This window comes from Muscardinus avellanarius (assembly GCF_963383645.1).
Source record: "Muscardinus avellanarius genome assembly, chromosome: 1".
Classification (NCBI taxonomy): Eukaryota; Metazoa; Chordata; class Mammalia; order Rodentia; family Gliridae; genus Muscardinus; species Muscardinus avellanarius.
This window is the reverse complement of record NC_137786.1, coordinates 205,279,789-205,305,033: the sequence shown is the minus strand read 5'-3', so window position 1 is coordinate 205,305,033 and position 25,245 is coordinate 205,279,789. Positions and strand designations below refer to the sequence as shown.

General features: G+C 34.5%; 1 protein-coding gene across 2 annotated transcripts in view; it reads left to right on the top strand.

Moving 5' to 3' along the window:
- Positions 1-429: 429 nt before the first annotated feature.
- Positions 430-25,245, top strand: part of IMMP1L (inner mitochondrial membrane peptidase subunit 1) — a gene marked incomplete at both ends in the record, with an annotated part of 39,726 nt that continues 14,910 nt past the window's right edge. Inside the window, 4 exons of one of the 2 annotated variants that reach the window (XM_080717064.1) lie at positions 430-500; positions 8,260-8,387; positions 10,536-10,624; positions 14,896-15,022. In XM_080717064.1, the coding sequence (XP_080573190.1) occupies positions 8,283-8,387; positions 10,536-10,624; positions 14,896-15,022 (321 nt within the window). Of the gene's footprint in view, positions 501-8,254; positions 8,388-10,535; positions 10,625-14,895; positions 15,023-25,245 lie in introns of both variants that reach the window. The other variant, XM_080717063.1, reaches the window with a different exon arrangement.

Below are 25,245 nucleotides of genomic sequence, written 5' to 3'. Positions count from 1 at the left end.
GTATTCCCCAGACACTGGCAGAGATAGACAGCAGAACCTGCTGCCTTTTTGGAAGACAAGACCAACATGAGGTCCCTGGTAGGATTAAACTTGATTTGTAGCTGTAGGATTTTTTAACAGATGTATTATTGGACAGGGAATAGGGGGCCACCAGCACAGCAAAATTGAATCATGACTGGCATTCTCAGGGAGTTTGCTGCCTGCTAAAACAGCAGCTGCATGTGGATTTGACTTCTTTCAGGTGAAGCGACTTTCAGTCATTTGGAAAGGATGGGATGAAAAGGAACCTTGGTGATAATTTTGATGTCTGCAAGATTTAGTACCAGTGTAATGGGATTATCGGTAACACCTTCACTGCAGAAAAAGCCACCTGGCGCTATAACTGGCAGCAACTGAGAACTAATCCTTTTCCATCTCTTGGAGTCATTCATGAAGCTCAAAGCAATTTCTACCCTGCTAACTGTGATTAATTTTATAAACAACAACAACAAAAAAATCAGGTGACGAAGGCAAAGAAAATGCCTTTTATTATTTATAACATGCAGACTTATTTTAAACTATGTGGTTTTTAAATTATATGACATACACAAACTACAAACTATGTAAGATTCAAATTTATTTAACTGTTCAAATAGAAAAATTTTTTAATGATGTCTTTTATGTCTTTTCTAGTTTACTGACAGTATTTGCTACTGGTAAAGATTTATATTTGAGATTAAATATTAATTTATATAAGTTCTAGTCTTTTGGACATAAGGCCATTATCAAGGTAATCAAAACGTCTGTCGGTATAAGCAATTACAATAGTTTGTTTTGTCATACACTTATCTGTTTTTGACTGATTCAATTGCTACTAATGAAATGTTTTTGGTGAATGAAACATTTAGTAATATAAAATACATAGAAATATTTTTGATAATTAAGGTAATGCTAGCTCAAACTGCTTTTGAAAGGCCTTTTTACAAAAATATATGATCTCAATATGTAAAGGTTCTAGAATAATTACTACTGATGCTGAATGATTTACATTTAAAAATCAATGATTCTTACTTAAGTGTATCTTCAACACGTGAGTATTTAGTTATTTGTTCTAGAATCAGTACATTAGTTAATATTTTTGGCATTATATTTAAACTAAAAACTTCATCAATTATTTTGTTTAGAGGTGTTAATTATTTTAATATTCTTCTCTTACAAGATCCAGAATAAACTGAGAGAAAATGAAGTCAAATTATCCCATCAGTCACCCAAACAGTATGCAACATAACTGCCAAGACTAGAAAAGATAATTAGTGTTGTCAATGTTATGATCCTAGAGTACTTAATTTTAAGTATTTATTCATAGAACTTGATTTTTATCTTACCATGTGTTTTTTTATTTAGTAGCTTTATATTTCAAAAAATAGGTTACAAAACCTCAGTCTAAATGTTCTTAAACTTTAAAATTTCAGCTGAATATACGTGACTAGGGTATTTTCTTTAAGTTATGAGAACAAACTATAACTGTTCATTTTACACATGGTATGTTAATATACTTGTGCCCTCTGATTACATGCTGTACCTTTTATTCTCCATATGATGTCTGTATTGGAAAGGTCTGTAAGTAGAATACAATAAACTTACGTGGAACTCTTGTGTCACATCTTCCTAACAGATTTGTTTTCATGGGCTTGGTTTAACTGGTTCTGAGTTAGTATTCTCTAAAAGTGGTTCTTTTTGTCACATTTTAAGTGAATGAGTGAAAAAACTTAACATTTCTACTCAATTGTATTATGTTAATTTACAAAGAACTTCTTTAGCCTTCTAGCTATATTTTTATTATATGAAAAATTATTTATTTAAAACTCTGCTGTCAAGATGAAAAGAGTTATCCATGGAATAAGTGGACTGAAATAATTTTCTTAGCTTCATAATGTAATTACTTACATTTTAAATCTATAATATTTGGTTTATATGTACTTTCAAGTTATTTAACCAGGTAATTTAAAGTATCTTTCCTTTCAAAACAGAATTTATCTGAAAGCTTTTATTAAACACGGTAAATATTTACTTACTTTTATATTTTTATTGAGCTGTTTACTGAGCGGGTTCAAAAAGTTAGTGTTTTTTCCTTCTCTATCTTAGATATCATTCTTATTTAATTAGACATAGTTATTTTCTTTGAAAAGTCCCAAATTTATCTTAATTAAATTTGACAAACAGGTAAAGTCTTTTCAATGATGTATAATCTTTTCACTTGCATATAGATTATTTGATTTTAATATCATCATGATAACTTTTAAGAAATTTAACTCCATTTGCAAACCTATTTACTAATTTAATTTGCAGGTCAGGTGGTTCATAATGATGTCAGTAAGAGTCAAGGTATTTTGGGATATAAGAGAATGGGTTTTAAGGTAGAGATAAGAGCAGGATGGGAATCATAGTAATTTTCAGTTGCCTAAGAGGTGATAATTTTCTCTTTTGGTGGTTTTTAAACTTGTATCTCTTTGAAGAGCCAGCATGAAATGCGGGCTGGCAACAATGAAAGCTAGACTCTGAGGATGCTAAATGGTATTTCTTCCATTTGAATTAATACCTTTTTACTATTGCCCATTCAATTGTTATATTATTCTGAAATACATGGGTCTTATGATATTTGGTGGATTATTGGTGGATGAATGGCATTTGTTTTGGCATTTATTGTTTCAAAGTAGTACTTATATTAAAAACCTGTACTACTTATGTTTTATAAAGTGAATTTTTATTTTAGGTATGTATATATGCAAATATATAAATATAAAGTGAATTTAAGAAAATAACATTAGGTTAGTGAAATACATTGAAAAGTTAGCATTATAAAGGTGAATTGATGACAGTTTTACAATTATCCCAAAATTATTTAAAAATTAATCAGTTTAAAAATAATGATCAGATTTCTGAAAGGATTGAGTTATGTTTCTATAGTCTCAGATGATGGTGTAAAGCCCTTTACTCAGATTTCTTCAGAGTTTATTCAAACTACATATTCTGTGACTTTGCCTCCCTGAGATTCCATTCATTAACTTTAAAACAGAAGCTTGAGAGTTTGGATTTTTATTTTGGTTAATATTCAGTGATCAGGTTATTTTGATACTGCAGTCAAACATTATGAATACTGTTTTAAGCCTTACAGAGACGGCAGTTATTTCCTCTAGGAATGAACCAAAAAAGGTTTAATAAAGTCGTGATACATTTCTGTATCCCAGTACTTTTTAGGAGGCTCAGAGAGGAGGATGGCAGGTTCAAGGACAGCCTCATCAAGTAGTGTGACTCTCACTAACCTAGAGAGACCCTGTTTCCAAATAAGAAATAAAATCGGGTTGGGGTATAGCTCCAAAGTATGAATACCTCTGAGTTCAATCCCCAGTACAACAACAACAAAAAGGTTTAATAAAATCTTCGTAGATTATGGGGATCAGAATACCCTGAATTTACAGTCCTGAAAAATAAAATAACCTCTGTACAAATCTTATAGTAGATTTAGTACTTATGTTTGAACAATCCAGGAGGAGCACTGAAGGTGATTTCCAGTTGGTAGGGATTCGGATTACCTTGCCGGCAAGGCTGCTGTGTGGGAGTGGATTACATAGCTACTGAGCAGAGCAGACCAGCCAGGACACAGGTCTGGATGAGTCCTTGTTGGTCTTTACTTTCACAGTGACTTTCGTCTGGATCTGAAATGGACTTACATCTTTCAATAACTTTATATGCATCTTTCTATGGGAACATGTATTTTGTTTATTCTTGAATTTGAAAAGTACAAAGGTCTCAGAAATGTCAAAATCTATTTTTCTTGTCCAAATGCTGGTAAGTGTAATAGTGTGAGATGTAGCCGTGGGTTCTTGTTCTTAGTTATTTTAGAAACGAATAGCCAGAACTCTTCTGCTGTAAGCTTAAGCAATTTTATTATTGCAAAGGCAGAAAGAAGGGACAGACCATTAAAGCACTACATCAGAGAGAGAGACAGACAGACAGACATAGTGGAGTAACTTGAAAATAAGTTTTGGAATACCAAACAGTTTTTTTTATAAAGATTAATTATCCTTCATCTTGCCCAGCCAATAGTCTTCTTACCTGACTAGATGTGAGCCCACCATTACTCTGTATAGGCCCCTTTTTATGATATGGGGATCATGATTATGGGAATTTCTTGCTCAGCCAAAAGCCTTCTTCCTGCCTTGATGCAGGTGTAGGCCCAGGTCTTTGTTAAGGCCAGAATGTGATATCTGACCCCTTCGACAAAGACCTGTACCATCCTCTCGTATTCTTGGGGAATTTTAGACTAGAAGTTATTTATTATGTCAACCTGTCTTCAAAATATGAAGGTCCTGGGCTACAACTCTTATGCTCTTGCTAATCACTTTTGGTGCTGGGAACTCTGCAGAGTTCCTTCCCTTCCTGAGTGCCTGCGCAACACCCAAACTCTATGTTTTTACATTTTGGAATTAGTTTCTAATACTTAATACCAATGTCATTTTCCAGGACATTTTGAAGCCATTCCCTAGTACCCGCAGAGCAAATACAGCCTGTTAGCTTTGTTTTATTTCCTTATCTGCATGTTTGGCTCACCTTTTCTTAATGTGAACTGTTCTTTAAACGGTAGTGTGTTTTCTATGTTCCTCTACAGAACAAAAAACATTACGATATGAACCAGTTCTCTGACTGGTTGCTTACTCTTTAGGATGAATAAACGTCTATAAACCTGTTATTTCAACTGACATTTGACACATTACTTCCCCCCCACCCCGTTTCTGAGACATGAATTGTCAGGTGGATGTTTTCTTTGTGGCTCTAGTTAGTGTGAAATCACTGTCTACTTCAATGATTGGATCTAAATCAGGATCTCAAAATTGGATGCGTGAGCCCAGAAACTTCTGAGGATAGAGGAATGACTAGTTTCTTTTTAGCTTCTAGAGTCTGCTTTGCTCAAACTTTTAAATTGATTTTAATACCATCCCAACCTCTCTCTTTCCCATCTGATGCTGTACTCCCAACATGCCCATTTGATAAAAAATTTTCAAAAATTTCTTTCACTTGAAATGAGAGATAGCATAGCATAGTTGTACAATTTAGAGGCAAACTGCCTAATTTTGAATTCCGACTGCTTTTTGTGATCTGTGTGATTTAACCTCTGTGCTCTTCAGTTTCTTTATCTGTAGCCTGAGATTTCTCAGTTCTCATAGGATTGTAGTGTAGATTGGATGAGTTATTATCTGTAATGTAGTAAGAACAATGTCTAGCAAATAGCAAGAATTAATACGTAAAAGTGTGTTCTTATTATTGCTGCTACTTTCATCAGTATTTGAGATTTTAAAATGTATATTGAAAGAAACCATTATTATCTGCATCATGTTTTTCAACCCTGTTGTAGGAGAAATCTTTTGTATGAGATGTCGAATACTGTTGAAAATAGATATCAACCTTGCTCACTTATGCCAGCATTAATTACATGGAGTTTTACTAAATTTTAAACAGAGCCTTTTAATAAATTCCTGGGAGGCATTATTCTCATGTCTCTCTATATAATTCGGTTTTTAAAATATATATAATATATATAAACATAATAGGGAATAAAAGGTACAAACACTTTCCTAGGTAGAATGAGAATTCTTTATGCCCAGGGTTTCCAGCTGTTTTCAGTGCACACGGACATGGTTTGCCTGGATAAATAAGGCTACTCGAGGCTGGAGGTGGTCTTGGCCACTTGAGAGCATATAGCAGTGGTTCTTAAATGTTATTTGGCTTTGGAAGGATTCAGTTTTAGCTAGGCATGGATCATAGGTTTGAGGATGGCCTCGGCAACACAGGGAGACCCTGTTTCAAAATAAAGAATGAAAAATAGGGCTGGTGTGTGGCTTGGAGGTAGAATCCCCAGTTCAACAACAAAATTTAAAGGTAGAATGTCCCTGGGTTCAATCCCCGGTACCATGTACATACACACAGAAAAGACTCAGTTATTAGAAAATTATAAAGTCATAGAGAATGAAAGGCAACAAATTGCTGAGCAACACTCAGAGGACTTGTTAGCACAGATTGATAAGCAACACTTCCAAAGTTTTTGATTCTGTAAATCTTGAATGTGGCCCAAGATTTTACATTGCATTCAGATTGCCAGGTGATGCCAGTGGTGCTTGTCTGGGTTGAGGGGCTCACTGGTAATTTCTAATTTAGTATGTTAGTATCTTGGTGTAATAGAGAGAATAATGGTCCTTCAAAGATGTCTGTGTCCTATTTCATAGAACCTATATGTTACTGTATATGGTTAAAAAGGAACTTTGCGGGAGGACTTCTGTCCCCATGGAGTTAGGTGTGTCACTTGCGGTGGTATGTGAATGCATTTACCTGGGAGCTCCTCAGATCTCTTTGTACCAGAGTTATTGCTTTTTCTCAAAAGAGTTTTTATAGAACTTAATCTTTAGTCCTCCAGTCTAGGTTGCTGGGTGAGGAGGCAATTTCCAACCCTCTAACTTGGTCTTTTCAGTTAGGGACTATCCTGAGACTGTTTAGGGGCCCATCCCTAAATCATTTACAATCATCCATTAGCATAAAGCCCATTGTGAGCAAAAGGGCTTCTGTCAGTCTGTAAATTCCAAGGGTTTTAGGAGCTCTGTGCCCAGATACACATATTACTACTGGTATCATGAAGAATATTCTAGGCATGGATATTAGAATAAATAGTATTCTCTGGTCAAAATTTACTTGAGGAAGAGACCAATATGATTGAGTAGTCAGTTCCTGTACAAGCCATAGGGAAGATCAAGTTGGAATGATTATGGGAGGGGAGTCATCTGTCAGAGATCTTTGAAATCAATCTGAATAATCCAGATTTGATCTGATTTAGATCCTTTGGGGTTGGGAGCAGAGTAGTATTATGGGAGCCAGTGTAATGTAACGGATGAGTTGCTGGATTCCATCATTTACCCACCCTGCAGTGTTAAGCAAGCTAATACTGTTACTCTCTCTCTTTTTTTTTTTTTTTTTTTTTTTTGGTGGTACTGGGGGGGGGTGGAACCCAGGGGCTTTCTGCCTCCAGGATATTTTTATATTTTATTTAGAAACAGGGTCTCACTAAGTTGCTAAGATCCTCATTAAGTAGCTGAGGCTGGCTTCGAACCTGTGCGATCCTCCTGTCTCAGCCTCCCAAGCATGGGGATTACAAGTGTGCGCCACCACGCCTGGCATACTCTCCTATTTTGTTATCTATAAATTAAGGATGGTATAATATCTGCCTTACAGAGATATAAAAGGAACTGATAACTATTTTGGACAATAAGCCTCTAGTGACAACATATATTTAGAAAAACTAACAAAATTTCTCCAACTAGGAGAAAATATTTGACTCAAAATTTTATCTCGTATATTTTACCAGTATATGTAAAAACTGACATATTTTAAGTACTCATAAAATGCTATATATTATTAGTCGAATATTTTAGTAAATTTAATCTGAGAACAGTATATAGTAGCCTAGGCCATTAGTTGAGAAATGCTTGAGGCATAGTGGTAAGAGGTGAGTTGAAAGAGACTGATAGTAGAAGTATTTAGATGAATTAATATTTTAAATGTATATAGCTATTAAAACATTGGCACTTTAAGCTGTTTTATAGTATTCATGTGTCTCATTATTATATCAATAGTTAATAGCTTATGACTGATTCTCATTGTAATTTACAGAGTACTTTGAAATATGCTATTCAATTTGATTTTTGGAACTATTTTGTTAGTTATTATTTCCATTTATTTGATCCTCAGAGTAGTTAAATAATTCACTGAAAATCATATAGTTAACCAAAGAAATAATATAAAGCTTGACTCTTCATATACCTATTCTAGTGGTTTCTTCATTATATGACAAGAAGTAATATAAGAAGGAACAAATATGAAAAACTATTACTACTTTGAAAGAGTTAATATCTTTTCTTGAGTATCTGCCTTAATGCCAACAAATAAGCAATACATAGAAGGAAACAGACTTGTTCAGATTCTACTACATATCTAATTCATAAATCAACTCAGATATTTCAGTGTAACATCTGGTAGATCAAAATATTCAGTGCCTATAATTTGCCACTCAAAATGTCTTTATTAGAAGTGAAAATAAGCCTTCCTTTTTTTTTTTTTTTTTTAACCAAACTGTATTTAGCACTCTGTACATTCTGGGTGATTGTAAAATATTTTACAATAGTGTTTTTAAACAGTATTGATCATGAAACCTTTTAAAATTTACCATCAGGCCAGTGGTGGCAGAGACTACAGAGACTATGCTTCGTGGTGTTCTGGGAAAAACCTTTCGTCTTCTTGGCTATACTATTCAGTATGGCTGTATAGCCCATTGTGCATTTGAATATGTTGGTGGCGTTGTCATGGTAAGTTTTACATTCATAAATAACCATTTTAAATATATTCTTTTCTAAAACTTAAAGATTTTTCCCCTTTATTTTAGTTGTAGTTGTTAATTTAACGAATAAAGTGTTAAAACATAAATTCTTTATAAATATTGGGATATAAGATTGTGTCTGCATGATAGAAAATACAAGAATAGTTACTATAAATATGTTTCTTAAGCCAGGTGTGGTGGTGCATGCCTTTAATCCCAGTACTTCAGAAACTGAGATAGGAGGATTATAGATTCACAGTCAGCTTCAGCAACTTAGTGAGGCCCTCTACAACTCAGTGAGACCCTGTTTCAAAACAAAGAATAAAATAGGGCTCGGGGTACAGCTTGGAGGTAGAATCCCCAGTACCACATACACACAAAAATATTTTGTATTCTGTTTTTAACAGGGGCATGAAAGAGTGCTATTTGCTGTTTCCATGGTATGTTTGATGGCATGCTCTTATTAACTCATTTAGTCTTTTACATTTTTTGAGATAATTATTAGAAATCCATTAGAAATACATAAGATGAAAAAAGCTCAGAAAGCTTAAGTAACTTGTTCTAGCTTCCATAGTTAGTAAGTAGCAGGTGTGAAATTTCAACACAAATTTGTCCAATTAACAAAACTTCTGTTTCTGACAACTGAATTTGTCTCTAAAACAAGTGATTATTCTGCTAATGTCATTTAAATGTTAAGCCACACCTTTCATTCTCAACCAGTGCTTGTTCTCAATATTATATGTCTGCTAACACTGACTTTTCAAAAATCTTTTGTCACATAAATGGAAGAATATTTGATTGACTGGTCTGTCAATAGTTTTTTTATTGTTAGCATTATTATTTTAATTTAGGTTTACACTAACAGATTGACAGTCATACAGCTTCAAGTTGAGTTGGAGCAATATAGATAAATACATTTAACTGGATTAAATCCCCTTCTTAATTTTTGAAAGTTACACTGCTACCTCTGAAAGTAGCAAGCATAAACTTTCATTATATTCTTTCTTTATTTCTTCCTGAGTAGAAATTTTTTAGTAAAGTTTTATTTACAAATAAGTAAGATAAATGGATGTAGTAGGTAGCTTTTTTGTCAATCTGACCAAAATGCCTGACAAGAACAACTTAGAGTAGGAAAAATTTATTTTGGTTCCTGGTTTCAGAAGTTCATTCCATAGTCAGCTGAGCCCAAGGCAGAAACCTCATGGTGGTGGACATGGCTTAACTCATGGCAGCCAGAAATGGAAAAAGAGAGGGGAGGAGGGGGCCAGGGACAGATAAAGTCCTCGAGGCCACACCCCTATTCACCTCCTCCAGCTGTACCCTACCTCTGAAACCTGCTGCATTGGGGACCAGGCTTTTATTAGCACAGGAGCATTTTGGGAGATACTTCAGACCCAAACCATAACAATGGAGACTGTTGTGTTTATATTTTTTTAAGTGACAGTGGTTATTTATTCTAGTTTTGAGGTATAAAGATTACTGTTTTAAAACCTACAAATATTAATGTCTTTTAAATGCAATCCATTATGCCAGTATTTTTCAGTAGAAAATATGTTTGCCCTTCAAATGAGCAAACCATTCTTTTAGAAGAGAAAGAAGGGCATTAATTCGTTGAGAATAGTATGTCATTTAAAATTACCACCATGGACAGTAGATATTTGACAGTAGCAATGAAATGAATATTTTTAATCAATCACTCAGAAAATATATACTGAGTTTGAACTTTATGCCAAGTACTGTTACTGTTCTTAGCTTTGGATGCTGGTTGGGAGAGTGAGGCAAGTTCCCTGTCCTATGGACCTTCACTGTACAAGGCGGCCAGATTTGGGGTGTGATATCAATTTTTTTTTGTGTGTGGTGCTGGGGATTGAATCTAAAAGCATTCTACCTTTGAGTTATGCCCCCACCCCTGTTTTATTTTTTATTTTGAAACAGGGTCTTCTTAAGTTGCTGACAGCCTAAGTTGCTGAGGTTGGCTTCAAACCTGCAATCCTGTCTCAGCCTCCCAAATACTGGGATTACAAGTACACACCATCATAATTGGCTTTAATTTTCTCTCTTTAAGCCTGCTTTGATTATTTCTGTGAAATTAAAAGAGATTTTTGAACTCAAATTAAAAAATTACCTCTCTTTTTAGTGTTCTGGACCATCAATGGAGCCTACAATTCAAAATTCTGATATTGTCTTTGCAGAAAATCTTAGCCGACATTTTTATGGTATCCAAAGGTAAATTTCTATTATGGATATATTAAATTTACAGTGAAAATACAAATACACATTGTATTTTTATATTCTCTAAACTTTTAAAATCCTACTTCAAATAATGATTTTAAACCTTGTAATACTGTTTGATCTAATTAACTCCATGAATATTTTCCTTTTGAGTGAATGTCAAGTATTAGTAATTTAATGTATTTTCCAAAAGTACAGCTCTCTGATTATATAAACTTTTGGGTCTGCTTTTTGTGTGTATGTGGCTGGGGTGTGGGGATGAATACTGGGGATTTAACCCACGGGCATTCTACCTCTAACCTTTTTTATTTTTCACTTTGAAACAGGGTCTTGCTAGGTTGAGAGGTTTGCTGAGGCTGGTTTTGAACCTATGATCCTCCTGTCTTAGCCTCCCAAATACTGAGGTTACAGGTGTGCGCCATCATGCCTGGCTGAGTCCACTTTGTTTTTATTATTCTGAAACAAAATCTATATCATCTTTCATCTTAGTAAACCACAATTTGACTTCCTCTGGCTGGTATTTAACTTATGGTATCATAAGTAGATTTAAGCACTCTTTTTTTTAATTGTTCACCTATTCAGGTGTAACCTCTTTTATACTATTGCAAAATCATCAGAAGATAGTGTAAAGCTGTTCTTTTCATTTACTAGTCTTTCACTAGTCCTAGTTTCTACAGATAGAAACTCTTAGTCAAGCTGTATGGTCTAACATGGTCTCTAGGAAATTGTTTAGATCTTTTACCTATAACAACTTCAAGAAACCTAATTATAAAAATGAGGATTACAAAATGATATTTATACAATGGGGGTATATTCTAGCCCCACTTCTTTTTCTTTTTTTACTTATATAAAAATAACCTAATAATGTATTAACTGGTTTCCAAGTCAGTCTCACTGTCCCATGAAGACAACCTTCTGTTGCCTGCTACTGACATGATTTTACTCATAAACCTTAAGCATCCTTAACAAGGAGCCAAACTTGTTGGCTGAATAGCTTTTTAATGCAAACAGCTCACTGTTGTCTTATTTTAAAATACTTTTTGCATTCAGATAAATTACACAAATAGCTACATTCAGTAAATTAAGATTCTTTCACGGTTTCATTCTGTCCATCCAGGGGGCCTATTGTATTTCAGGACAGCTTAAAACCTGGTATTCATATGAGACATATAAAAGTAACTTGGAGAAAGGTAATCAGTTGGTAATGTCTACTTTAAAAATATTACCTTCCTCATTTTCTTAACTAAATTATAGAACTCTGAGATTTCAGAGAATCTTTGATTCTTGGAGAGATGTCCTGGTGCTGCCTGCCTATTTCTAAAGGTGGAATAGCTTTCTTCTAGGCATGAGTAAAAGTATTCATATGTGGTATCTAAAGCACGTGGATCTCTTCCATTAGCTGCACAGAACACTCACACTCTGGAAAGTCACAGTCTCTTATTACTGCTTATCCTTTCAACAGATAGCTAATGTTTACCTAATATAAAGACATGCTATCCATTATATAAAATGCGATGGTGAATAAAAAGTTGACAGTTCTCTTAAAAAACTTAACCATATAGTATGGTAGTAAAGGCTGTATAACTAAAAATGAGAAATGAACATTTAAGTAATAGTTCTATTAAATTATGTTTCAAACTCTTCTTGAGTTTCGAGTCCAAGAAATATGTATTTTGATCTAATCTCTATGTATGTATCTGGTTAGACAACCAGTCTGTGTTAACATTGCTTTCTTTCTTTATTTGGTGGTACTGGGGATGGAACCCATGGGCTTTCTGCCTCTGGGCTATACTCCCAGACCTATTTTTATATTTTATTAGAAACAGAGTCTCACTAAGTGCTGAGAGCCTCATAAGTAGCTGAGGATGGCTTTGAACCTGTGCGATTCTCCTGTCTCAGATTCCCAAGTTACTGGGATTACAAACGTGTGCTAACATTGCTTTCTGTAAAAACACCTTGACTGCACTGATTTCTGTTGCCACTTAAGTACAGACTATTTTTAGGGTTAAATTGATTATTTGATCAAAATAACTTATATTGCATAAAACACTTATGGAAAAACTTCCTCTTCAAAATCAACTTTGACAATGTGCTAAAATCTTTGTACTTGCTCATCGGAATAGTTTCACTGATGTGGTTCTAGTTTGTTGGAAAATACAGAAAGAAGACAATGCTAAATTGCTATCAAATTATATAATTTTATGGTTTTATATCATTCAGCTTTTATCAAGAATAACCTCAAGACTTGATCATTAGGAATACTAATTTTGCATTTGCTATAATATTTCTGGCTATATGTTATTTCTTTTCTTTTCTTTTTTTTTTTTTTTTTTTTTGGTGGTACTGGGGTTCCTGGAAGCCCTTCTACCTCCGGGCTACACTCCCAGACCTATTTTTTTACATTTTCATTTTGGAAACAGGGTCTCCTAAACCAGCGCGCGCAGCTGGCTTCGAACCTGCGCGATCCTCCTGTCTCTGCCTCCCAAGTGCGGGGATTACAAGCGTGCGCCACCACGCCCGGCTATATGTTATTTCTTTACATAAGAATCTTTTTTTTTTTTTGGTACTTTCTTTTGACTTAGCTACCAAAAAGCTTAGGACTCCTTATAATACCTTTAATATTATGTTTCTGATTTAACTGTCAGATTTATTTTATTGTTATAACTTTTTATATGGATATATATCTTTTATTAGAGATAACATCATGTTATATTTGGAACTTTAGTTATTAGCACAACTAGTAAATATGTTAAACTTTTTAAATAGCTGTATTAATACAAGTCACACATTACTTATTTTATGCAGAAAGAGCACGTTTGATACCACATTTTACTTTTATAGCATGTGTTTCCTCATCTCTCAACGTTTTATTTGGTTGTGTCTTGATTTTTTCCCCTCAAATCTAAATATAACTTATATGCTATTCCTTAATTCTCTGACCTCTAGAGAAACCTACACACATTTCTATCTTTTTAGTGCTCTAGAATCAGCCTGTACTGGGTAGTAAGAATGTATTTAACTTGAGCTGGGCATGGTGGCACAGGTTTGTAATCCCAGTACATGGGAGACTGAGACAGGAGGATTGCAGGTTTGAAGCCAGCCTTGACAAATTAGCGGGACTCTCTGCAACTTAGTGAGCCCCTGTTTCCAAATAAAAAATAAAATCAGAGCCGGGCGTGGTGGTGCATGCTTATAATCCCAGCATTTGGGAGACTGAGACAGGAGGGTCACAATTCGTGGACAGCTTCAGCTACTTAGTGAGGCCCTTTACAATTTAGTAAGACTGTTTCAAAATAAAGAATAAAAACATTGGGCTGAATGTGTAGCTCGGAGATAGAATGCCCCTGGGTCCCATCCGAGTACCACAATAAACAAACAAACAAACAAACAAATGAAATCAATCTGGGGGTATTTAGCATTTTAGCTCAGAGATAAAATGCTTCTGGCTTCAATACCCAGTGCCACCAAGGGAAAAAAAAAAGAATGTATTTATCTTGGTATTTATATGAATTTGTTTTTTGTTTCTAAAAATTTTGATATAAAAGTAACACATAGCTGGGTGTGGTGGTGCACTCTTGTAATCCCGTGCTTGGGATGGCACAGGTTCAAAGCCAGCTTCAGGGCCGGGCCAGCCTCAGGGCCGGGCGTGGTGGGCTCCCTTGTAATCACTGTGCTTGGGAGGCAGAGCCAGGAGGATCGCGCTGGTTCAAAGCCAGCCTCCGTGGTTTAAGAGACCCTGTTTCCAAATGAAAAGGTTAAAAAATAGGTCTGGGAGTGTAGCCCGTGGGAGTGTAGCCCGGGTGTAGAAGGGCTTCCAGGAACCCCAGTACCACCAAAAAAAAAAAAAAAAAAAAAAGCCAGCCTCAGCTACTTAGAGAGGCTCTGAGCAACTTAGTGAGACTGTTTCCAAATAAAATATAAAATAGGACTGGGAGGATATCCTGGAGGTAGACACACACACACACACACACACACACACACACACACACACACAAATAGTAATATATAATAGGTATGGTATAAGAAAAGGTAATTCTTACAAAATTATCAGAAATTATAGAGGGCTTTTCCTTTATTCTCACTGGCTTATGACTCATAAAATTCAGTCATAAAGGTTCTTAAAGCCGATAAGTATATGAGGTCAATCTATGAGAGGAAAAAGAAAGCAGCTTTAAGTTGCCTTATTGAATTAGTAAGCTAGTTTCATTCATATGTTTATGCTTAATAAATAATACTGATATCTCTTTGACTTTTTTTCCCTTCAGAGGTGACATTGTGATTGCAAAAAGCCCAAGTGATCCAAAATCAAATATTTGTAAAAGAGTAATTGGTTTGGAAGGAGACAAAATCCTCACCACTAGTTCATCAGATTTCTTTAAAAGCCATAGTTATGTAAGTAATATTTCAATTATGTTATTTGTTGGTATAATAGTTGACTAATTAGCTGAATACATTAAGAAAAAATAACCATTAAGAAAACAAAATAACCTTTATTCATATTTTGAATATAAGGAAAAATGCTGCATTCAACAGAATTTAAGTATATCAAGAACAATTTTACTATTGCATTTAATGTTCATTTTATAAAACCCTATACAAACATCATAGTAATAATTGTTACAAGCAAGATTTACCAATAGATGCTAAAATTATTGGACAAAAGTTTGAGGAGAAATAGGATATTTATAGTACTAAAAGATCTCTCCCAAGATACTTACTTGAAAGGAAATGGTGGCTCACACCTGTAATTCTAGTACTTGGAAGGCTAAGAGGAGGATCACTGGATTAAGGACAGTCTCAGCAATATAGTGAGACTCTCAGCAACGCTGTAATAAACTTGTTTCAAAACAAAAAATTTCTGGTATTGTAACTCAGGGGTAGAATCATCTTCAGTATTTCACCAAATAAGATGGGGTAGAGTGTTAGTCATAACTTGAGGAGAACCCTATCAGAGTATACTTTAAGCAAACGATCGAGGCTAAGTTTACCAACAATAATAATAATAATAATAAATACCAACAAAATGTAGCTCTTGGATTGAAGTACCAGGAAGTCTGTGCAACTTTTGTGAGATATTCTTGATATTCTTACAAAAACAACAACCAAAAATACCCCCTTCATTTCAAATAAGGGAAAACATCAGAAAAACTTGAATTGAGAGTCATTCTACAGTATAACTGATTAGTTATTCTCAAAACTGTCAAGATTATTAAAAGGAGAGACTGAGGAGCTTTCATAAATGGGAAGGAAACTAAGAAGACAGGACACATAAGAACAATCTGGATTTCTAGTTGAGACATTTTTGAAGTGACTCATCAGTGCAAAACCCGGCAAAGTCAAATAAAGTCTATAGTTTAATTTTTAAAACCTTCTAAAAGTTTTTAGAATATAGATTATATAGTTTATTTACCTATTCAGATAGAAAAAGAATGCAAGAACAGTAGAGTGGAAGAATGACAAGCAGATATAATCTGTTATCTCCTTTTACCAATCACATAGTACAGTTTATGCTGGATGGTGTGGTTCTTTGTTTACTTAGGATATATTCTGCTCACTATAATAATTATAGCTTAATTTTTTACTTTACATTTTGTATTGCTTATCATGTGTTGTATCAAATACAACTCATGTCTTAACCAGCTTTATATAGCTCAGTTCATTCTGAATGTAAACAAATAATTGAAAAGTATAATTGTCTTTATCATTAGAAATTTATTTTGAACTGTGATAGCCTCTGATTGTCCTATCAGTAATAGATTTTTAAATAACACATAATTTACCATCCATAATATAATATGGTTCAGTTGTACAAATATTTTCTACGTTTATTATTGCAATGCAAAACACAGTAATTGTTGCTGATGGTGATCATGTTGAAGATCATAGTGTAGTGTCAGGTAATCTATATTTCTGCTATGGCTTTCATGAACACTATATCCTTTTTTTCAAAATCAGAATTTAACATATGGTTTAACCTTCATATAACTATTTTCATATCAAAAGCTATTCAAGTCACTTCTAAATTGCTTTGATAACAGGTATGTTTACTTAGGACCAGAAGGTTTTATGAACAGATAGAATAGAATAAACAACAGCATCATATATTTATGTATTTAAATGCCTATGTATGTAAACACCATTGTAGTTATTTTCTTTGTGAGACTTATTAAAAGAATATCAAGACAAAAGGGTTTAAGTCTCCAAGTAACTATAAGATATCTAGAGAACTGTGAGATGTAATTTTTTGAATATTCTATTTAAGAAAAATGTTCATTAACTTTTTAATGTTTATTTTCTAATTTTTTTATTTATTGGTGCATCGTAATCATATATCACACGGTACATGATGGTAGAGGCATAGATGCACACATCACACACTTAGCTCTTTCCCGATTCCCTCCATTTTCTCTGCCCTCCTTTCTTCTCCAGTTTGGCTTAGTGACTGACTTTGATATGTTTGTGAATGTATATCTTGTGCATTAGGGTGTTTTTCTTTTCTTCCTCTGAATCCCCCTCAGTTAGGTCACCTTATTTGCTCATCTATGGTTTCTCCTTCTTCATCTAGAGTTCCTCCTATGGCCCTTTTTCTCCTTAGCTTCCACATGTTAGGGAGAGCATCTGACATTACACCTCTTGTGACTGGCTAATCTCAGGCATAATGTTCTTCAGTTCCATCTATTTCCCTGCAAAGGATGTAATTGGGGTAGATACCCAGAAGTGGTATTGCTAGGTCATATGGTAGGATCGTTCCCATTCTTCTGAGGATCTTCCATTCAGTTTTCCAAAGTAGTTGTACTAATTTGCAATCCCACCCACAATATATTAGAGTTCCTACTTCTCCACATCTTTTCTAGCATTGGTTGTTGTTTGTATTTTTAATGATTGTCATTCTAATTAGAGTTAGGTGAAATCTCAGGGTAGTTTTGATTTGTACCCCTCTAATAGCTAATGATGTTGAACTTTTTTATACATTTATTGGCCATTTGTATTTTTTTCTTTTGTCAAGTGTCTATTTAATTCACTTGTCTATTTTTTTAAATTGGGTTATTTGTTTTCTTAGCAGTGAGTTGTTTGAGTTATCTGTATATCCTAGATTTTAGTCCTCTATTGGAAGAGTAGTTAGCAAAAATTTTCTCCCATTCTGTTGGCTCTTTGTTGAGGTTCTTGATAAGTTTCCTTTGCTGTACAGAAGCTCTTCAGTTTAATGCAGCCCCATGTATTGATCCTCCTTTTAATTTCTTGTGTCTTTGTGTTCTTGTTGAGAAAGTTTTTACTTGTTTCTATGTGTTGAAGTGTTGGACCTATGCCTTATTCAAGGAGATGCAAGGTCTCTGGTCTAATTTTCAAGGTTTTTTTTTTTTTTTTTTTTTTCAGTACTGAGGATGGAACCCAAGGGCATTCTACCCTTGAGCTACATCCCCAGCCTTATTTTTTATTCTTTATTTTTAAACATGGCTACACTGAGTTGCAAAAGGCATCACTAAATAGCCAAGCCTGTCCAAGAACCGTGATCCTCCTGTCTCAGCCTCCTGAATGCTGGGATTACAAGCGTGTGACCCCTCTCCCAGCTAATTTCCAGGTCTTTGATCCATTTTGAATTTACTCTTGTACAGAGAAAGTGGAGTTTATTTCCATTTTTTTCTGCATAAGGTTAACCAGTTTTGTTAATACCATTTGTTGAAGAGGCTATCTTTTTTCCAATATATGCTTTTGCCCTTTTGTCAGAAATTAAAAGGCTATGTGTGGATTTATGTTTAGTCTTCTGTTCTGCTTTATTGGTCTATATGTCTGTTTTTGTGCCAGTACCATGCTGTTTTCATTACTGTGTCTTTGTAGTTTGACATCAAGTAGTGTGATGCCTCCTGCATGGTTCTTGTTGCTAAAAACTCCTTTGGGTACTCTGGGGGTTTTGTTGTTCCAAAAGAATTTAAGGTCTGATGTTTCTATGTCAGTGAGGAATGATATACATAATTTAATGGATATTACATTGAATTTGTAGAGCACTTTTGGAAGAACAGCCATTTTGATATTTACTCTTCTTGGATGTCTTCTATGACCCATTTCTCATTCAGCAGTGTGGTGTTGAGTTTCTTTGTGTTTATGTGGCTTCTCTGGGTTTTCTAGTTGATTTCTAGATTCATTCCATTGTATTCTGAAAAGACACAGGGCATTATGTCATATTTTTTGAGTTTGCTAGTGCTTACCTTTGTGGTCTGTTTTGGAGAAGGTTTTGTGAGCAGCTGAAAAAATGTTAATTCAGATGTACTTGGGTAGAATATTTGTATGTGTCTAATAGGTTTATTTGGTTTACAGTGTTCTTTAGGCCTGAGGCATCTTTACGGCCTTTTGTCTAGAGGATCAGTTTAGTGGTGTTAGAGGAGTATTGAAGTCTCCCAATATTATTGTATTGGGATTTATGTCTGGCTTAATGTCACAAAGAGTTTGTTTTAAGAAAGTGGCTGTGCCTATATTTGGGGCATAAATGTTAACCTTTGTTATATCCTCTTGTTGGATTGTTCCTTTTACCATTAAAAATGACCTGCTTTGTCTCGTCTGATAAGTTTACGTTTAAAATCTAATTTGTCTGATATTATAGTTGATACTCCTCCTTGTCTTCAAGTTCCATTAGCATAGAATACCTTGCTCTAGCCCTTCACTTTTAGTTTGTGAGTATCTTTACTTGAAAGGTGTGTATTTTGCAGGCAGCATATAGATTAAGTTTTTTAAAACATTTTGCCAACTTTTGTCTTTTTTTTTTTTTTTTTTTTTTTGGTGGTACTGGGGTATGGAACCCAGGGACTTTCTACTTCTGGGATATACTCCCAGACCTATTTTATATTTATTTGGAAACAGGGTGTCACCAAGTTGCTGAGATCCTCAGTAAGTAGCTGAGGCTGGCTTCAAACCTGTTGATCCTCCTTGTTTCAGCCTCACAAGAGCTGGGATTACAAGCATGCGCCACCACGCCTGGCAATTTATGTCTTTTTATTGGGGAGTTAAGGCCATTTATATTCAGTGTGATTATTGAGAGATGATTTTTAATTCCTAACATTTAGAGTTTTAACTTCTGTTTGAGATGTTTGTTCTTCTTTGCTTAGTTGTTCGTTTGATGGAAATCATTATTTCTTTGGTTCTGGCATTTATTAATTCTTCTCTGTAATCTCTTCGAGTATTTTCTCTAGTGTTAGTTTAGAAAACATAAATTCTTTGAGCTTACTTCGAATCAAGCCTTTGGCTTTTTTTTTTTTTTTTTTTTTTTTTTTTCTTTTCTTTTGCGGTCTCAGGAGTCTGCAGTGCTGGCAGTCCTGGTATGGTTGGACAAGATGGTACTGCTGTAGCCCCTGCAGCCACAGATGTTCCTCAGGAGAGATGCATTGGGCACTTTGTTGACCTCTGTTCTGTCTTCTGGCTTTATTCCTGTTGCCTTTCAATTTTTTGTTTCTTTGTTCAATTTTCTGCTGCCTTTTTTCTCTTGTCAGGATGCTGTTTTCATGGCAATAGAAACTGAATGTCAGCACAACTGAGATGTGCTGCTTCCCTCAGTCACCATATTCCCAGAAGTCCCTCATTAACTTTATATATGTCAATGAGTGGACAAATTAGAGAACCCTATTTTCTTCCAAGTGTATTACATTTACTTTAATTTCACATGTTTATATGTATATCACACATAATTGAAATAATGTTAGTCAACACTTATGTATTTACTTTGTACGGTTTAATCTCTTTACAAGGGTTAACTGAATTATTACAACAGCAACCCAGTGAGACAGATACCAGCAGTATTTGACTGATAGGAAAACTAAGCAACAGGGAAAATCACCCAATTTCAAACTGAGAGGAAGAATTGGGATTCAAACACCAGCAGCCTGGTGTACACCAGAATCTGAACTCCTTGCCATACCACTGCTTCTCCCAGAATAGACCCTTCCTATGCAATTATTCTTACTCCCATCTCATCAAATCATATTCTCCTTAAAACGTATTTTTTTTAATTTTCAAAAGAAAGGGAACTATTTCTGATCAGGGGCAGTATTGATTCTGAAAGAAAAAACAGTGTTTCTGAGGGTTTCATCTTTGCCAGAATTTCTAGGCAAGGTTATTCAGGCTCTAAGAATTGTTGGTTATTACAGAACCACTTTAGCAAATGTGTTCCATTAATCAAAGTGATTTATAACAAAAATTCATCCAAGTTTGGAATACTCTGAAAAGATATCCAAACTGCTTGTGCGTTTTGCCCCCTAGAGTTTTTGTTTTTTTGTAGCTATCTCAGAAGCAAACCTGTACTAGATTTTATGAAATGAGTATCTTCACTATGCCTATGCATCCTTTAGAAAAACCATCATTTTTTATAAGATGAAGACATTACTATTCAGTTCTTGGTTGACCTGTATAGTAAAAAGGATTAATGTGAACTCTAATTTAATTCCAGGCAATAAACATTTATTTTTATATGTTATTACTTCAGAAACAAAAACACTAAGCTGTGTGTTTTGGAACCTAGACTACAGAGTTTAGCAAAAAAAAGATATACTATTCTTTGTAAATTGGCAAAAATAGGATATAAGCAGATCATTGGTTAAGTTTCAGAGTTCTATAGTTTGTATGGCAAGCGACACTTAGTATTTTGTGTGTGCATGTGTGTGTGGTACTGGGAATGGAACCCAGGGGCATTCTACCTCCAAGCTACACCCCCAGCCTTATTTTTTATTCTTTAATTTAAAACAGAGTCTCACTGAGTTGCAAAGGGCCTCACTAAGTAGTAGCTGAGGCTGTCTGTGAACCATGATCTTCCTGTCTCATCCTCCCGAATGCTGGGATTACAAGTGTGCACTATCACGCCCATCTTAGGATTCATTTTTAATATTAAGTATTTAGGAATTAATCAATCTCTGTCAAGGTTCTGTTGCAGTGGGTTTTGCTATTTTGAAGTTACTTTGGCTAATGATTCTTTCTTTGGGTTATGGACTGAGCATTGACTTCTAGAATATAAATTAAATTTGTGACTCTCCAAGAAACAGTGTAATCTGTTCAAACATCTTGAATACTTTGCCATTGTATATATGTTACAGGAATGACTCTGTTTGCTTCTAGAAGCCACTACTATATATATATATAAATTAAGTAGGAAGTAGGGGCATTTAGCAAATAGGAAATGAATAAATTGAATTGGTATTCACTTATCTGCTTACACAGTAGTCAAGATACAAAGTAAAACTTATTTACCTCCTCTACAGAATACAGTGCTAGGACTTAGAAAGTATAGTAACATTCTGTTACAAAGCTAAAGAAGGGAAGAACAAAAACAAAATTTCATTCTTATTTTGTATGATAGTGCAGTGCTAAGATTTCTATTTAAATCACAGTATAATTATGGAATATATAGGCATTTTGAAATATATTAAATCCCTATTATCGAACATGCTGTAAAATCTAAACAAACAAATGTACTTAATATACTACATCCTATATGCTATAGGAAGAGTTGTATAGACATACTAATTCCACTCTGAGATTCATTTTCTCTTTGGAACTCATTCTTGTTGGGCTTTTGTCCCTACCACTTCATTGAACAGTTCTTGTCAAAGTCCCCAGTAATTTCTCTGTTGTCTTTCCAGCTCTTAACCCCCATCTTACTATTCTGTTAGTATATAGACAGTTGTTCTTGAAACCTGGTTTCACTTAGTTTTTGGAACACTGCTTTTTCTATCTTTTCTTCATATATATCTGACTTCTTTTAGGTTTCCTTTGTTGGTTCTGCCTCATATCCAAAACTTGTAATGCTGTTGAACGATGGAATGAATAAGTAGTAATTATTTTAAACTGCTCTTATTTATATACACTGTTGCTTTCATTAACCCCATGTTGTTTCATGGTCTTAAGTTCCACCTAACTTACTCTCAGATTTGTATCAACTACTACCTCTTCCTCGCATTCCAGAATCATATGTCTAATTGTTTATTTAGCATATTCATATTAGTGAATAACACTGGTCTCAAACTTAGTGTGTCTAAAACAAAATCCTTATTTTCTTTTGCAAGCAAGCTCTTCCCATGTCTCTCCCAACTACATTCTTCTGGTTGTTAAGGCTTTTAACCAAGGAGTTCTCCTTGACTTTCTTTCTCTTACCCTCTGCCAAATTCATCAGGAAATCATGTCTGTGCCTTGTAAATATGATCAAGTTCAGACTATGTCTTGTCACTGTCACTGCTGTGGTTCTGGTACAAGACTAACTCTCCTTTTTTGTTGCAGTAATTTCTAAATTGTTCCCTTTGTTTATACTCTTCCCATTTCTTGCTTTTCTGCTCCTTCCATTGATACTGTCCACATAAGAACTGAACTGATTTTTGGGGGTGCTGATTTTTTTTAAGAGGAATTATGTCACTCTTCTGCTCAAACATGCCAGTGGCTTCCTATTTCACTTGTAGTAAAAACTGTAGGTCTTACGATAATCTAGAAAACCCTTCATTATTATTCTTCCTACCACATGTTTGTAATTAAATTTTTACTGGAACTTGGTCACATTCATTCATTTATGTTTTGTCTGTGCTTTCCCTAAAGCAGCAGAGCTGAGTACTTGTGATAGAACCATTTGCCTCACAAGGCCTAGACTACTTTCTATCGCTTCTGCTTTAGAATACAAGGTTCTTGATAGCAGGGACTTGTTTTGATTTCAGCTGATTCCCCATCATGTAAGCCATGATTTGGTATTGGTTACTTTAAAAATACTTCATGTATTTTTACATGAAGTATGAGAAAATATATTTATGAATGGGATCTGTGCTTTGGGTTTCTATTCTACTTCTCTAGTTATTCCACTAGTTTCTTCTGCAAACTTGTTCCTGATAAGTAGGTGATGTTATAACTTTCTGAAAAGGTCCCTGTAGCACAACATACCATATGGTAGTGCTGAACTGGCAATATCTTGAATTCCTTGTCATTATAGTCGTTAAGAAAGTTTGAAAGCTAAGCCACTTCCAGTGGTAAAGCTACCTGACCACCTTACACGATGGCATGTGAGTCATAGAAAATATTGAATGTCCTTGGCTAAATGTTTCGTTCTTTAGGTGACTCCTGTTTCGACTGCATAATATTTTTATGCATTTCATTAAGCAGATTAAAATCCATCTAGCTTTTAATGAACACATTGGGATATTGAACTTTTGGAGACACTGAAACAATGTCATCTAAAGGGCTGGTGGAACTGAGGCATGCTAGACCTTCCTTGTTCTCACTTGAGGAAGTTTGTGCCTAAAATGCCATTCTTTGGTGGTTTTGCTATGTTGAAGACTAAGTAGCTCTTGCGACATTCAGTATCTACTCATTAGATGGTGTGATGGGCGGTGTCTCCATTTCAGTAATGCATGTGCCTTTGGACGTACTTACACACCGGCATTGTGTTCTTTTGAACTTTTAGCCGATGGACAGATTAAGGAGGAGTAAAGCTGTAACCTGTAGCTTTTCCTTTAGGTATAAACTTTGGCTTTCCAATGTTTGTTCATTATAAAACTATCACTTTTTTAATTCTTTCAAACATAACTTTGTTTACTGGATTTTGTTTTCTCAACTGTAGTGTCTCTCATATATCAAATATCAACATATTAATAAAATATGAATGTGTTATATTTCAAACAACAGTTACCTCGTATTGAAAATTTAATTAATAAAATGTCACATCATATGTTTCAGCATATTGCTATAGTTACAGCATAGAAATCTTCTGCTGTTGTTAAAGGAAAATATAACAATTTAGTTTTCACACTAATTCAAAAATAAATATAAAAAATATCAAGCTACGTAAAGCTTTTTTGTTGTCTTTTTTACTATAGATTCCAGTAGAATGTGAAATGTTCAGCAGATAATTGTCTACTATCAGTATAAAGTCATTGGTAGGTGAATAAGAAGTATACTATTTCTTACATTTTTCTTTTTGAATTATAGGGTCTGTTAATAGTAGCATTGTTATTGTTATTGGCAGAAATGTAAGAAATAGACCCAATTTTTCATTTTAGAAAGAACTCATTAAATATTCTTAGGATGCACTGGTGGTATAGTGTTAAAAGGAGAACTTAGAAATTCAACAATATGACAGTAACAATCTGCTCTAGAGTATATTAGAAAATTTTTAGATAGAACATATTGACAGCCTGAAAAACAATTTCACTAATTAGACAGCATTAAAAAACGGTCACCTTGTATAGCTAACATTAATAATCCTTTAACATGTACTGTGTATTTAGGATAGAGTTCAAATCCCTAAATATCCTAATGCTATTTTTCTGTTTGTTTTAGTGCCATTTACCTTAACTAAAAGTCACAACCATCTGGTCTTCTATTACCACTTGTATTATAAACAGAAAAAGTACTTCATGTAGGAAGAGGAATCATCAGATTGAAAAGGCTTGCTTATTATAAGCTGCTGATACACTAAATCCCTATGTCATTTAAATAGAAGAACTACCTAATAATGTCACTTATTACAACTAGGATATCTAAACAAAGGACTTGTTTTTGCAGACTATAGTGATAAAAGCCTGAGCTACACATCCATTTCTCAGCAACAGCTCCCAGGATAATCAATCAGAGCATACTGCTAATGCCTTGATTGCAGCTGA